This window comes from Schistocerca piceifrons, chromosome 11 (genome assembly GCF_021461385.2).
Source record: "Schistocerca piceifrons isolate TAMUIC-IGC-003096 chromosome 11, iqSchPice1.1, whole genome shotgun sequence".
Taxonomy (NCBI): domain Eukaryota; kingdom Metazoa; phylum Arthropoda; class Insecta; order Orthoptera; family Acrididae; genus Schistocerca; species Schistocerca piceifrons.
The window spans coordinates 96,050,218-96,065,577 of record NC_060148.1 but is presented as its reverse complement, the minus strand read 5'-3'; the positions used below and the strand labels follow the sequence as shown (position 1 = coordinate 96,065,577).

General features: G+C 40.8%; 1 protein-coding gene across 1 annotated transcript in view; it reads left to right on the top strand.

Moving 5' to 3' along the window:
* The window catches only part of LOC124720490 (heat shock protein 60A), a 71,278-nt gene extending 59,233 nt beyond the window's left edge, over positions 1-12,045 (top strand). Inside the window, exons 10-11 of the mRNA XM_047245851.1 lie at positions 7,275-7,453; positions 10,735-12,045. Of these exons, the coding sequence (XP_047101807.1) occupies positions 7,275-7,453; positions 10,735-10,893 (338 nt within the window). The 3' untranslated portion in view covers positions 10,894-12,045. The remainder of the gene's footprint in view (positions 1-7,274; positions 7,454-10,734) is intronic.
* The last annotated feature ends 3,315 nt before the right edge of the window (positions 12,046-15,360 follow it).

Sequence of the window (15,360 nt, the reverse complement as noted above, 5' to 3'; positions counted from 1 at the left end):
CCAGTGACGTTTGTGACATGGATACCAAAATAGTGTCCTTCATGGTAACAAGTTGTGTTGGTACCTGTATCAACACTTTCCAGTTGGAGGTTCTTCATTTGTAGTCAAGTGGTTGACCTTTTACCTGATCCATCAACCATTGTAGTCTGTTTTACTCTAGTCAACTATTTGCTCTGCTCCTTTTAAGTGTCCTCTATTTTGTGTTACTGCGGTGTTCATTTTAGCTCTGTACCCCTTGGTGTTCCCTCCCTCTGGGTGCAGAGGTTACGCTTTTACTGTATAGGCCTTTTACTAGTATGTCTGTTTGGAACTGGGGACTGATGACCACGATGTTTAGCCCCCATCAAAACCAACCAACCAACCCGGTCCATTTTGACCTTCCGCCCGAGGTCGGCATTCCATCTCGTGGGGGAGTCGTGCTGCTCATAAAGAATGATGTTCATAGCAAACCCATCTCCCTGACTACCCATCAAGCTGTTGCAGTTTGCCTTTTCCTTCATCACTTGACCTTTTCCCTTTGTACCATTTACATCCCTCCGTCATTCGTTGTCTCCATGGCCGACTTCCTCCAGCTTATTGGGCAGCTACCTCACGTGTTTCTGCTGCCCACTGTCCCATTTGAGCTTCTCCCAGAACTTGTCAGAGAGGTGCCCTCTTGGCTGACCTCCTTTAATCAACTAAATTTTTTCTGCCTTAACACAGGAGTACCCACATTCCTTTCAGACTCCTCGCACACCTATTCCCATGTGGACCTAACCTTCTGCACTGCCCCCTCATCTTGAGTGGTCTGTTCTGTCACCTACTCGAATGACTATTTCCCGTGTCATGTAAATTTGCTGACTCCTACCCCACCTCTGCCCACCCAAATCGAAGCTTACTAAGGCTGACTGGAGGCTTTACTCCTATCTGGCGACCTTCTACAAACACGGCTACCCCAGTTCTGATGACCAGGCGGAATATCTTACAAACATTATCTTTACCACCGCACAATGTTCCATTCCTAGCACTTCCTCTTTACCACACCATGTCGCAGTCCCGTGGTGGACTGAGGCGTCCCGCAACGCAATTAGTGCACGGAGACGTGCTCTCCACATTTTTAACAGTCATCCTATGGTGGCAAACTGCATTCATTATAAACAAAAGTGTGCAGTGTCCATCACTTTCTCCGGAATAACAGAAAAAGCTAGCTGGATTTCATTCACTAGTTCCTTTAACGGTTCCATTCCCTTTTCTGTCATGTGGGCTAACCTCCAATGGCTCTCTGGGATCAGAGATCCATTCCCTGGTTTCCGGCCTGACTGTAGCAGATGATATCATAATGGACCTTAGTGTTATCTCCAACACCTTAGGTTGCCATTTTGCGGAAATTTCGAGTTCCTCCCACTATCACGCTGCCTTCCTCCATTGGAAGCTAGTGGAGGAGGCTCGGGCGATACCATTCTCTTCCCAGAATTGTGAGTGTTACAGTGCCACATTTACTGTGAGGGAGCTAGATCGTGCTCTCACTTCATCCAGATCCTTTGCCCCAGGGACAGATGCCATTACCATTCAAATGTTGTAGTACCTTTCTCTTGTGGGCAAGCACTTTCTGCTTAATACGTACAACCGCATCTGGGCAGAGGGCAAGTTTCCCAGACGCTGGTGTGAAGCCAACCAAGCCCGGTAAGGACAAACAGTTTCTTCTAGCTACTACTCCATCTCTCTCACCAGCGGTTTTAGCAAGGCGATGGAACATACGAGTCATACCCAGCTGGTACGGTGGCTCGAGTCTCGCAATTTACTAATCACTGCACGGTGTGGATTTTGAGCTCACCGTTCAGCAGTTGACCATCTTGTCACTTTGTCCACCCATGTCACGAATGGTTTTCTGCGGAAATCCCAGACTGGACATGTTTTTAAATTTGGAGAAAGCGTGTGACACCTGCTAGAGGACTTGTATCCTCGATACTCTCTACACGTGGGGCTTTCGTGGGCACTTTCCCATTTCCTTGCCGAGTTTTTAAAAGACCGAGGTTTGAAAGTACGTGTGGTTCTGCCTTGTCAGACACCTTTATCCAGGAAAACGGTGTGCCTCAGGGTTCATTCCTGAGTGTCTTCTTCTTTGCTACCGCCATTAACTCTATAATGGCTTGTCTCCCGCCGGACGTCTCCGGCTCCCTTTTTGTTGACGATTTTGCCCACTATTGCAGTTATTCATACACCTGTCTGATTGAGTGGAGTCTTCAGCAATGTCTCGAATGTCTTTACTCGTGGACATTAACAGTGGCTTTTGTTTTTCCACTGGCAAAACTGTTTGTATGAACTTCTGGCAGCACAATTGATTTCTCCCACCATCTCTCTATCTTGGGCCTGTTGCTCTTCCATTCGTTGAAACTACAAAATTCCTGGGGCTCCTGCTCGATAGGAAACACTCTTGGTCCTCCCACATGCCTTACCTGGCAGCCCACTGTATGCCCTGTGTGTCCACAACAGTACTTCCTGGATTGTACATCGAACCACCGTCCACATCTTGTACCGGTCCCTTGTCCTTTGGAAACTAGACTATGGGTGCTTTGTTTATGCATCTGCACGTCCGTCCCTCTTATGTCTTCTCAATATTATCCATCGTCATGGCATTCGTTTGGCCACTGGCACCTTTTACACTAACCCAGTTGAGAGTCTGTGTGCAGAAACTGCCAAACTAAACTACTGCTGTCCTACAGCCATGACTTCCGGTTCAGCAGGTATGCCGTTTGTCTGCCATGCATGGCCACCTATCCTACACCACCTCCTTCAGTGACTCCTTTGATCGCCAGTATGGGGTGTGTCCCTCTTCTCTGTTACTTCCTGGAGTTTGCTTTCAGCTCTTGCTTCTGCAACTTCCTGGTGGGTGTGGAACCTTCACCACCTTGGCTTTGTGCTACAGCCTGTGTTCACTTTGGCCTTTGTTCGCTTCCTATCACCTTCAGTTTCACAGCCTTCACATGGAATTTCGCAATAGTGCCTTTTAATACACTGATGGCTCTGATTGTGGTGTCTGATGTGCTATTGTCGTTGGTGCCGACGTTTTTTGGTATCGGCTTCCCGCACACTGCTCAGTATTTATGGCAGAGCTCTTTGCTCTGTGTCAAGCCACGGAGTACATCCGGTGACACAAGTTACTCAGTTGTCATCTGCTCAGACACTCAGCACCCTTCAAAGTCACTGTGCACTTTACACCATCTGTTAGTGCAATGGGTCCAGCAAGCTTCTTGATGGAGCCACTGTGATGTTTGTGGGTTCCTGGTCATGCCGCTCTGACAGGAAACATGGCTGCTCGCGCTGCTGCCAAGGCTGCAGTCCTCGTACTTCAGCCCACTAGTTCTTACACTCCCTTTGATGATCTCTGTGTTGCAATTTGTCAAAAGGTGGTCCTCCCTTCATGGGAATAAGGCCCGGGTTATTAAGCTTCTCCCAGCAGCTGTGATGACCGCCTCTCGCCCCCTCCCTCAATGTGAGGTCATCTTAACTAGGTTGCGTATGGGGCTCTGCCTTTTTAGCCGTCGCCATTTAAGTGGTGCTCCCCAGGCACTTTGTGCGCTTTGCTCCCCAGGCACTTTGTGCGCTTTGCTCCCAAATTTTAACTTTCCACCATTTCCTGGTAGAATGCTCTTTTTTTCACCAGTTACGTTCACGTTTGAGAGTGCTGTCTGAGTTATCGGCCGTTTTAGCGAACGCATAAGCTGTTGACCGCATTTCTCTTTACCCATTGTAGCAATAGGGTGAAGGCCATTTAATTTTTAGTCTGGACTTCCATTTCTCTATGGTCTATTTTATAGACCTTTCTCTCTGTTGTCCTTGTTTCTAGCTGTCTTCACTTCGACAAACTGCCTATTGGCTTCTGTCTCGGGTTCTTCGGCCGACGTTCATGTAATGATTTTTCTGACGTTTCGCCAGCATGAGTGGCAGCCACTCGTGCTGGTGAAACGTCAAAAAAATCATTAGATGAACGTCGGCCGAAGAACCCGAGACAGAAGCCAATAGGCAGTTTGTCAATAAGTGGCCATGAAAGCCTTAACAATTTTGTGTCTTCTCTTCCATTATTGGGGTTTGACATGTAGTAGTTTTGAACTCCTCTCTTTTTCTTCATGTTTCAGTTTTGGCATGGGTGTGTATGACCCTAGTTGTTTTTGTACCACAAAAGAAAATAGGAGATTAATATGGAAGTCCTTACCTTACCCATTTACTTTTTTTTTCCCTTGATCTCAAAATTTTTCAGGGGAAAAATACTAAAAGTTGTCTGGAAATCGGGGAAATATCTGGGAATTTCACTTGGGGAAACTTGTGGCAACTCTGCTAATATGCCTTGTTTAGTTTATTCATGTTTCTGGATCACAGTTTTCAGATATGATCGTGAATGCAGGTGGTGTTTCAGTTCTTTGTCTAAAAAAATCTTACAGTGCACATGTGGTTCATTGCTTTACTTTTGTGTTCATTGTTTCTGTCCTGAAATATTTAGGAACCCATTAAACACTGGCCTCCATCACCATGGATGGGGCAGCTGGACCACTGTTTTTAAGATTTTCAAAATCCATTGCTTCATAATTGTGAACACAATAAATTTGTGTGGTGTTTTGTGAGTCTTATTACAAGAGATAAAAATTCGCAGATATACAAAAAGTTTTAGTGAATTGCGTTTTTATTCCAAATTTAAAAAAGGCACACATTTCATACACATAATTTGTAAGTGTGTTATTTTTGGGAGCACTCAAGCATACAGAGAGCTAAATCACAATTTGGATACCATCAAGACATATTTTCAGTTTGTTTTTCCCCCTCTGATATTGAATCCGTTTGCAAATGTGTATTGGGTGCAGTAATATGTATTAGAGTAGGTGGTATATTTTCAGTAAAGTGTCAACCCCTTGGTATGTTCATTCCAAGAAACTGAGAAGAATGCATGTTGCCTTGTGCCACAAGAGAATTCTCTAATTAATGAAAGAACAGTTTTGTTCAGCATTCTCCCAGAGCGTTAAAAACATCACTCTCATCAAAATTTGCCATCTCATAACTACGTAGAGCATGAGCAATGGGCCAACAAAGATACAGGTAGCAGACAGAAGAGGTACAGGACTAGCCTCGTGGCAACATACGGAGTGCTGTGGAGTACACATATTTCAGAATTGAAATGCTATGTGGTATTACACTGTGGAGACCCTTCCTTGTGTAGTCCTCTTAGTTACCAGCAGAGGGCAGGAAGTGTAACTGCCACCCGTAGTCCTTTTTGGGCTACACCTACAATGTGTTCGTAATGAAGGATAGTTCAGACCAATGAAATTAAAAAATCTGAAGCTTTGTGCTTCTATAATTTGTGCATATCAGAACACTCGAGACAATTCATGAACTTCCTTAGAAATATTTATTCCAGGAGACACTGTGCAGTTGTGTAATTTTTTACATAATTATATTTTATTTTCATTCAGGGTTTTAAAAAAAGTTTGTGATTTTAGTATAGCTTCCATTACTGTTAAAGAAAAATTGGTTTGTAATTTCAGTTAGTGTTTAGAAACCAAATTAAATCTTCTGTTAATTTTTGCCACAGGGAATAGAAGTTTAATAAGTTACTTTACACTTACTCTTCCAACTTGTGCTGCGGTAAAATAGCCTGGTTAGGGGACCATTGTGTAAGACTCTGCTCATTACCGATTCATGGAGTTGTCAGGTGTAAGATACTGTGAATGCATGTTTCATGGGTGAAACATAGGATTAAAGGTTAAATTATTCATTGCTTCAATACCAGCATTTCTTAGCTGCTTGTATTTAACTGAAAAAAGATTATACAGTATACTTCCTCGGGCACTATCATCCCTGAGAAATTTTGTCGAGCTTCAGTTTACAGTGAAACCTCGCTAATGGGGGCAAGTCCCAGTGCAGATTATGGAAATAATTTCTATAAGAATTATCTTGGACTATAAATAAGAATATATAACAGGATATGTATTGGTTAAATGAAATATATATATAAACTAGAGGTCAGCAGAATATAGTACTAAACTGCCTGAAAAGAATTTAGAGTTGTATCATATTATATGTTGACTAAAGTCTTCCTTGAACCAGTCAGAATGTACAGTCTGAGTCTGCCACAGTGATGATAGGTGGTGCCAGGTAGAGCAGCCTCTGTTCTTCCATTTTCTCTCACCAGTTCCTTTCCTTTTCTGCACTGCATCCTATAGGTCGCTGCTCATCTACCTGTTTCCTACAAAGAGAAATGTACCACAGTGGACTAGGGACCTCAAAGTTGAACAGTCGAGGGCTGAGGGCTTCTGGTTACTGAATAACTGTTCGGTAACCTGAGCTTTTCTGGTAGATTTGTAGATGACTGGGAGATGCTTCATAATATTTTAGGTTGTCCCAGAGTTACAGATTTCCCAATTAAGTGATTTTAAACTGTGTGTGTCATCAGTACTAGTGCACAAGACAAGATTCATTGCTTACTTTACATCTAGGTGCTGAATTGTCTTTCCTGTCACCCTATGAGTTGCAGAGGTGAAAACGAGCCAGTTTTATGTGTTGTAAATCTGTGCCAAAGAAAAATCTCTCTCTTCTTAAATAGGTTTCACTTATTTACTGTGTGTCCTTACTCACTTTTATCTCGGACACTGAACCGATTACAGCATTTGAACAGGTGTCCAATAGTAGCCTTGAAAACTGTTTGGCCTAATTTATCTGCAAATCTTTTTGCCACAGCCTACAGTTAGACTCCTCTTACAGAACGTTGTTTGTACCAACTATACACGGCATCATGTATGGTGTCAGTTTGTCCATCTTCATTTTCTAGCTAGTTTGTCTTATTTCAGCTCAAACTCCAAAGTTTAGTGAGATTTTGTTAATGTTGTAAAAAGTCAACATGGCAATTGAAACAACTTTCATATCAGGAGAACTGGCTCAGATATTATCAAGCATTCCTATTGTATCATATAAATGAAATGGTTTATATTTGTTCTTGACATTCATCGTGGTTACTGTATTGTACTGTAAAAAACTTTAATCCCATTTTAAGCAGCCACAGAGACAAAATTTGGTACAACATGTCCTGAGAGCTTCAGCAAGCAAACAAAATGGACTTCGACCTTGTTGCATGCTTGTGACCAACAAGATTTGTATGCTATTTATCAGTCACAGGTAATGTGCATGGGAAGGGAAAGGGTGCTTTCAGCATTTTGCAATGGAAAATCTGCCCAAATTATTGAGGTTTTACTGTAATCATGGAAAGTGACATAACCAGGCATCTTAATGAGTGTTATTGTTTTCAACAGGAATTGAAATAGTGAAGAAAGCCCTGCGTATGCCGTGCATGCAAATTGCAAAGAATGCTGGAGTGGATGCTTCGGTCGTCGTCTCGAAAGTGGAAGATGCCACGGGAGACATGGGTTATGATGCTTTGAACAATGAGTACGTTAACTTGATTGACAGAGGCATTATTGATCCCACAAAGGTGAGTGATACATTCTCTCTTTCATTTGTCTGTGCAATTTCCTTCTTTGTGTACTAACAGATTGTAGTGTTGTGCTGCACATGGTAGTTTTGTATTTACTATGGTAAATTTACATAACATTTTTCATGTCAGTCGTGGAATGTTTCACTCTAATGGAATCCAGTGCAGTTTGCAGTTACCTATTGTTACTAATCTGTCTGTCTGTGAATAGAGGGAAATATTCGATAATGAATTTGTCATTAGCGCACCGTGGGTACAGCTGTCAGTTTGAGCTGCTGGACAGTTACCCTCAGTTTTCATTCCAGGTGCGAGATGAAGTGAACAGCACTGTAGGATAGACTACTGCAGTCTCGGCAAGTGAAGGAGTGCAGCTTTAAGTCCTACACACAAATTTATTGTACGAGTGAATGTGTCTCAACTAATTGATGGTGCAGGAGGAGAGTGGGGCACAGACGAGCTCCCATCTGCAGCTACAGTACTACTATTAACCCTTTCGCTGCTGTGGGCGTGTATACACGTCTTGCTCCGCCATTCCCCACCATATATGCTCTTTATGACCATGTAATTTCAGATTTGCAGATATGGAAATGGGTGTATCGGGTGTGACCATTGGTCAGATATAAAAATCAATTACTTGAGAATGAAAGGAGATACTGTTCTGCTCTGTTTTAAATAAAATTTGGATATCTTTCTACATCTCACATGTTTCAGTGTGAGAGCTACAATCAACCATATGCAAAGTTTACACAATGCCTTTTTACCTCTGAAAACTCTTTAAAATAATGTGCAGTGTTTTACGTAATTTAAAGCAGCATAGTAACTTTGACAAATAGTAAAAAGAAATTGCCCTTTTCTTAGGCGAAGATACTAGACTGTAAAATGTGCAAAAGTGGAGCGCCAAAACTAAAACTTATTTGGGTGGTATAACATTTTGGAGATACCGAATTCCCTTGCCAAACTCCAAAGACACTGTAAATGATAAAACTAGTTTGTCAAACTTAGTGTTTCCTGTCAACAGGTTTGTCAAACAAGTGTACAGGTGTACCAACAAAGTTTGTCAGATTTAACCTCTCTTTTGAAGCAGCTGTGGATATTGTATCGTTAAATACTCGTATTTTGAAACTTGTGGTAATGACTACCAATGCAGACAAGCATATCTAGCATTGACTCTTAGCACTGTGTATGAAGAAGAAAAAGGAAAAAAAATGCCGGTGCAATGATACATCAACTTTTATTTTTTAGTTTATTGCACTCCCACTTATATGTTGTGTATCAAATTGGGGTTTCTTCTTATAGTATTCCGTTGTAATTTATGGCCATAAAAAACACCACCACTACTATTTTAGTAATTGCCAGTGTTTTTTGTTTATTAATATAACCTTTTGAATGTAGTTACAATTTTCACAATTCTGGAAATTCGCGATACAGTGAAATAAATTCAATAAAAACTCTTTCTCGCCAAAAGTGCATTGTGGAAATTTGACAAACATCAGACATTTTGTTAACATGGGGCAGTCAATCAGAATTTATATTTCACCCTCCAAAGCTGCCCACTCCCAAATCACAGCTCTGAATTTCTCTGTCCTGAAAAAGAACAGTGGAAACTGTAACATTAATGTTTAAAGTCTACAGTATACCAACACAAGTTGAATCAATGGCCTATTTCTCAAGTACTGTTAATAAAGATATTGATACATTCAAAGGTTTTCTTAAAAATGTGAATCACAGCCAGTGTGGTAATTTTTATTCATTCCTCCAGTATATTTCATTCACGATTTATATTCAGCGTTGTTTATATGCAGTTCATGATAATTTGTTAGTGTATGAAGATTGATCCAAAAGTAAGGTTCGCAAAGTGGAATTTATTGGTGTAAGAGAGTTGGTTTAAAAGGGTCTGCAAGGGAGTTGCAAAGCAGAATTTGGCAACATTCCCATGCACAGCAGCTGCCCCATTCTAAATCCTAACCTTCCCCACTTCTCTCAGATGTTGCAATGTTCACATATCAGCTATCTGCATAGGAAGTTGTGATTGCCGCTACCATCAGGTTTGAAACCTGTGCAGTTATTTGGTTTTTAAACACGGTTGATGGTCCACATAGCCAATCGTCATCAATTGTGCGAAATTTGACTAAAGTGTGTAGCTCTTAAACATGTCTGCAAATGGTGTAGGGAGTTATCTGCTGCTTGCATTCATAATGAAGGCTGGAGCTGAAGACCTTCCACTTCAGACAAGACTGTCAAAAAGGTTGAGAGACTAATGATCAAAGGATCACCATCCGAGAAATAGCTCTTCGGGTTACCGAGATTTCAAATAGCTCAGTTGAGCCAATTTTATGTGAAAAATTGACGATATCACAAGATGTGTGCGTGGTGAGTCCCACAAATGCTTCCAGAAGACCACAAGCAGCAGTGGGTTGATTGTGCCCACCAATTTTTTTCCACAGTGTCTGAAAGATTACTCTGCAGTTGTGCTTAAGTGTTTGGCAGGGTGTACATACAACCACTTTTATTTCTCTACTGCTTCAGTATGTGGAGAAAAAATGAACCTCTAAATCTTTCCATGAAAGCTCTGATTTGTCGTATTGTATCACAAAGGTCACGTCTCCCTGCAGAGGAGGTGGAGAAAGTTGGCAAATGTAACTTTATGCACAACAATAGAACGCTTTTATATTAATGATTGCCATCCCCATTCACTTACCAAATCTGACGATGTCCCCAGTTTTCCTATAATACAGAACAAACTGCCTTTCTTTGAACTTCTTGATGTCCTCTATTAATCCTATCTGGTAAGGATATCATACCATGCCATGCAGCAGTAATCCAGAAGAGGATGGACCAAGCAGTGTAGCAGCATCTTTAGTAGGATAGTTGCGTTTTCTGCCAATAAAGTGCAGTCATTTAGTCAACATTCCCCCTAAAATTGTGAGTGATGGTTCCAGTTTAAGTTGTTCATAATTCAAATTACCGAGTGTTTGCTTGAATCGAGAACCTTTAATTTTGTGTGCTTTAGTGTCTCATCAAAATGTGACAAAAAAATTTTAGCCCCTTTTTTTGTCAAGGGTACTTTTTAACTATGCAGATGTCTTGCCTAAATAGTTTTGTATTGAGTTTTTATGTTTTGATTTTATTTGGCAGTAAAACATGGCATCATTTGCAAACAAGTGTTTTAAGATTAATGAATATCTTGTTCATTACAGAGAAATAAAGGCTATTATGTCTGTAGTCATTTATGTATTTGTAGGGATATAATTTTAGTGAGGGCTCAATTTCCGTACGTGCAGGTGGTGCGAACGGCCTTGACAGACGCTGCAGGGGTCGCGTCGCTGTTAACGACAGCGGAGGCCGTAGTGACGGAGATCCCCAAGGAGGAGACGGCGCCAGCTGGCATGGGCGGTATGGGAGGAATGGGTGGCATGGGCGGTATGGGTGGCATGATGTAAAAGGGCAGTGACCCTGGTGCTCCACGACACCGCCTTTGGATCTGTGCCAATCGTCTCATCCATTCCAGTGTAACGCCTGTTTCTGTCATCGCAGGAGGTGCAAATGTTCTACTGTGACAGTTTTACAGAGCTGCAAAATTACTTGTGTTTGTGTGACTTGTGTTATATTTAGTGTTTCTAATGTGCATGTCTCGCCATTTGTGTGAAGAAAATTGTACCACCCTGTAATTAGTGATATATTCAGATAAGTCAGAATCTCCTTGGCGGACTTCGGAAATCGGAGCATCTAAGGTTTGGACATTTGGTTTCCAAGAAAAGTTGTGGGTACAGTGGAATCTTGTGAACATTGTTTTACATAGATCTCTGTTGGGCATAAATGTGCTGAAGCATGTAGAGATCTTGCCCAGATCGTTATGAGAAACTGAGCATCTCTGTGTCTTACCTGCACAGTGGCGAGACTGCTAACATTTAGAAACTGATGATAAGTGGGCTGATCTTACCGTAGCCTGTGAACTGTTGGGAGAACTACTTGGTGCCTTCTGTGGTGACAATAGTTAAGCAGCTCGTTTCCAAGTTTCTGTGACAATTGCAGCCCCTGCACTAAGTTTTTCTCGAGGAGTGAGCTTATGGGAACTGCATCGGTGACAGAAATGGGGAACAGTGCGTTGTTTCTGGAAGTTCTCCTACTGTAGTAATACCAGACTAGCTTTCTGTAGTGTCCACCGCGCGCAGATTCGGGCAGAGTTGTGGCTGCCGTGCAAAGACTGTATGTGTGTGATTGTTGAGCTGTTCGTAGGCATTTGTTTGCTGTCATTCCAGAGTTTTATAGTGCATTGTTTCCCACGGGGCACGTGCACTGGATCAGCAATGAAGAGGAGGGTGCATCTTCATTCAGTCCCAGCTGACTGGTTCATCTCATTTCCATAATCATAAACTGCAGCTTTAAATAAAATCTGAGGAAGATCGTTTCCGTACTGTTTTTCTTATCGACTGTCCCAACTTGTTTATAAAGACGGTTGCTAAGAAGGTGTCTCTTCCCTGTTTGTGTTCAACACTAGTTTTTGTCTTTCTCGTTTGTTACTTTTCATCACAGCACAAAATTTGTAGTTAACATGTTTTTGTTATAAAAATAAAGTTTATATGTGTATTACAGTCATTGTTTTATTTTTCCCATCTGCACCTGCAATTTGATCCTGTACACCATTCTCGACTGGATATCCTTAATGCTCCCTTAGTCTACCATGTTAGGCTCTCAGCTGCCAGGTAGTAAATAATTTCTTCATGTACTCACCACTTACATTATTATTATTATTGTTATTATTGTGTTGTTGGGCTCTGGCTGGTAGTTGGAGTGTGAAAAGTGTTTACTTACACTATTTACTGCAGTGTATAACAGTACAATCTTTCAGCAACTCATTGGTTAGATTTATGCCAAACTAAAAAAAGTTTTTTCACAGTTCCATCAAAAGCATCCACACTGAACCGACTACAAGAACATTTATTTATACTGAAACACTATCAGACAAGTTTAGAACAAACTGTGTACTGAAAGTCTACCAGTACTTCAACACCACAGTTGGTATTGTATTTCACCATAACTAAATGTACATCTCGGAATTTTTACAGAAATTGGCTGCACTATGGACAGGTCAGCACGAAACTCCATTTGTTGCTAATTCACAGTTTAACAAAATGACAGGATTTTGGCTCCAGTTTGGGTCCTCACTTAAGGTGCTAGTAAACGCAGAATTACTGTTATGGGGATGATTACATACATATACAATTTTCTTGTCTTGACAGGTAATCTAACTCCCAGGCTAACTTTCCCCTCAAGTCAGTTCATCTCAATACCACTTACTAGATCAGTTGCCAGTCTCTGAGAAGGAAAAGAAATGAATGTATCCATAATACCACAGTGCAATGAACCACATTGGGACCATTCACACAACAGGTTTACCCTTGTCCATTTATAGAAATCGCCATAGTGTCCCAAAATATTCATTGCCATTTTAGTCTTATTCTATGTCTGCATATGTGTGACATCCTGTTTTCTGTAATGCTCCGAATAAAACATGTACACAGTAGGATTATAATAGTGGAAGACCCCATTAATTCTGTTTATTACTGTTATTGGCTTGCAAAAGCATCTTTAAGCCCTTTTTTTCCCCCTCCAATGTTGATGGCTTATTGCTAGTTGAAATTGTAATACCACCAATACTAAAATTTACTTTACAACTTTAGACTTAAATAACTTTTAAAAGAGCTGATGGAAAGATATTGGCCTTGGTGCACTTCGTCACATTAGCATAGTAGTACCAGGGCTGAACGGCAGCTATTAGTGGTTGGTGGGCCGAAATCTACACATTCTCACATAGTTGCCATTTCTGCTGCACTAAATTTAAGTAGCTGTTTCTGGACCTTTTTATATATCAGCGACTTGCTTGAAAATACACATATTCAGTTATTCAAGGGTACATGCGAAAATTTAAAATGAGTATGTCCCAAAATCTTATCACTCACTCTCTCACAAATTAAAAGTGGAATCTTCTCTTTCGAGCAAGAGCAGCATTTTCAATGGGAACTGTCATTTTTCCATGGTTGTATACAAAGTCATTGGGAATGCATATTTAAAGTTCCTTGTCAGATTGCACTGAAGAGATGCAAACCTTACAATTTTTTAAAAAAAGTTCCTTCTTTACAGCATAACTATATACATGCACCAGTTCAAGTTTATACTTCCCAGTGTCTGATGTTTCAAAATTATTCCTTAACACCACAGTGTATTTATAAACATCCACCTATTTATCAAATGTACCTAACAAGTACACTTGAGTCCTCAGGGGCACTATTTTAATTCAAAGAATTAAGTTGCACCATATCTTCGAATTGTAATACCTTTTCTTTTCCACTTATATTTACACATAGTTGGTGGTAGCAACTAATCTACTTTCCATATTTGTCATTCTAAAACTTAACTCAGAAATATGTAATCTGTAATGTTAAAATACATATTGAATCAAAACTAAGAATGCATCAAGGGTGTTGAAAGGTCTGAGAGTGTTAAGACTGGAGGCTGTTGCTTGATATCAATATTGCAATTGTTTGTTACACCGTGGGAAAGTTTATTCTGAAATGCTCTTTTTTTCTGATGAAACATGGCTCCATTAATCGGGGTATGTAAAGTCGCAGAACAGTTGGCATTGAAATTTGAAAATTCTCATAAGTTACATCTAGTCTCTGGATGATGAGAAAACAGGAGTGTGGTGTGCAATTAGTGAAAGATGAATTATTGGATCAGTCTTTTTTCATGAAACAATAACTTTTGATTGGTATGTGAACCGTATACTGTGTCTTCTTCTTCTTCTTCTTCTTCACACCACCTACGGTTATTTCATGCAGGACAATACAAGACCACACACTGACACTTCTGACAGTAATATACAGTGTTTTTGATGATGAGATAGTTGGCTGATCTCCTCATTCTCCAGATTTAAATCTGTGTATCTTCAGGAATGTTAAAAGAAAAGGTGTATGCGAACAATCTCCATACAAGTGAAGGGTAAGTAAAGGTAAGCTTAATTTAGTCAGACTGCATAATTGTTTACGCTCTACTTGGGAAGCACGCACAGCCATCTTGGCAGGAGGCAACAGCCATTTAATCTGCTGTGCCAGCTGTGGGCTTTTCCCCAGGGTTTGTACACGAAGCACCCCTATTTACTTTAATAGGTTGCCTGTATTGTTATTTAATCTTTCAGTCATAAGCACCTCTTACATTCACAGGGTGCCAGCAGTTATAAATGATTTGCATAAAGAAGCGAAGATGTTGAATGCAGCTGCAGTTCTTTCACTAAAAACCTTTTGTGCTAGGTTGACATTTTTGCTTGCCAATATTTGAAGAAACAAGGGCCTTAGATACAGCAAATAAAAATTTTGCTGAGAGCTCCTTTTCTTTCTTGTACACGAGTTCTCAATGCTCAAAAGCTGCAGTAACTGTAAGATCAAAATTGAGAAACATTCTGTTTCAGCAACCCAGTTGTTATGAGCACATTTAAGTACATGTTCAGTGTCAAAACTCAGGAATGACTTTCTAGTACCGTCGACAGGGATACACAATATGTATAAGGCTGCAATACACCACTGTATGTAAGTAGCTTGTAAGCTTTTAAATTTACTGTACTATTATCCAATACTGAAGCTAACACAGTAAATCTGACTTCCTCTGCCTCATTAATTACAACCAATCTGCAGCACAGAGTCCCAATTCAAGTTTTGGTCTGCCACAAAGTTTCAATCTGCCAGGAAATTTCAGATCGGCACGCACTCTGCTGCAGAGTGAAAATTTCATTCTGGAAACAAACCCCAGTCTGAGACTAAGCCATGTCTTTACGTACCCTTTCTTCCAGGAATGCTAGTCCCCCCCCCCCCCCCTTTCCGAAAAAAAAAAGTATTTAGTAGGTAGGAGATTAG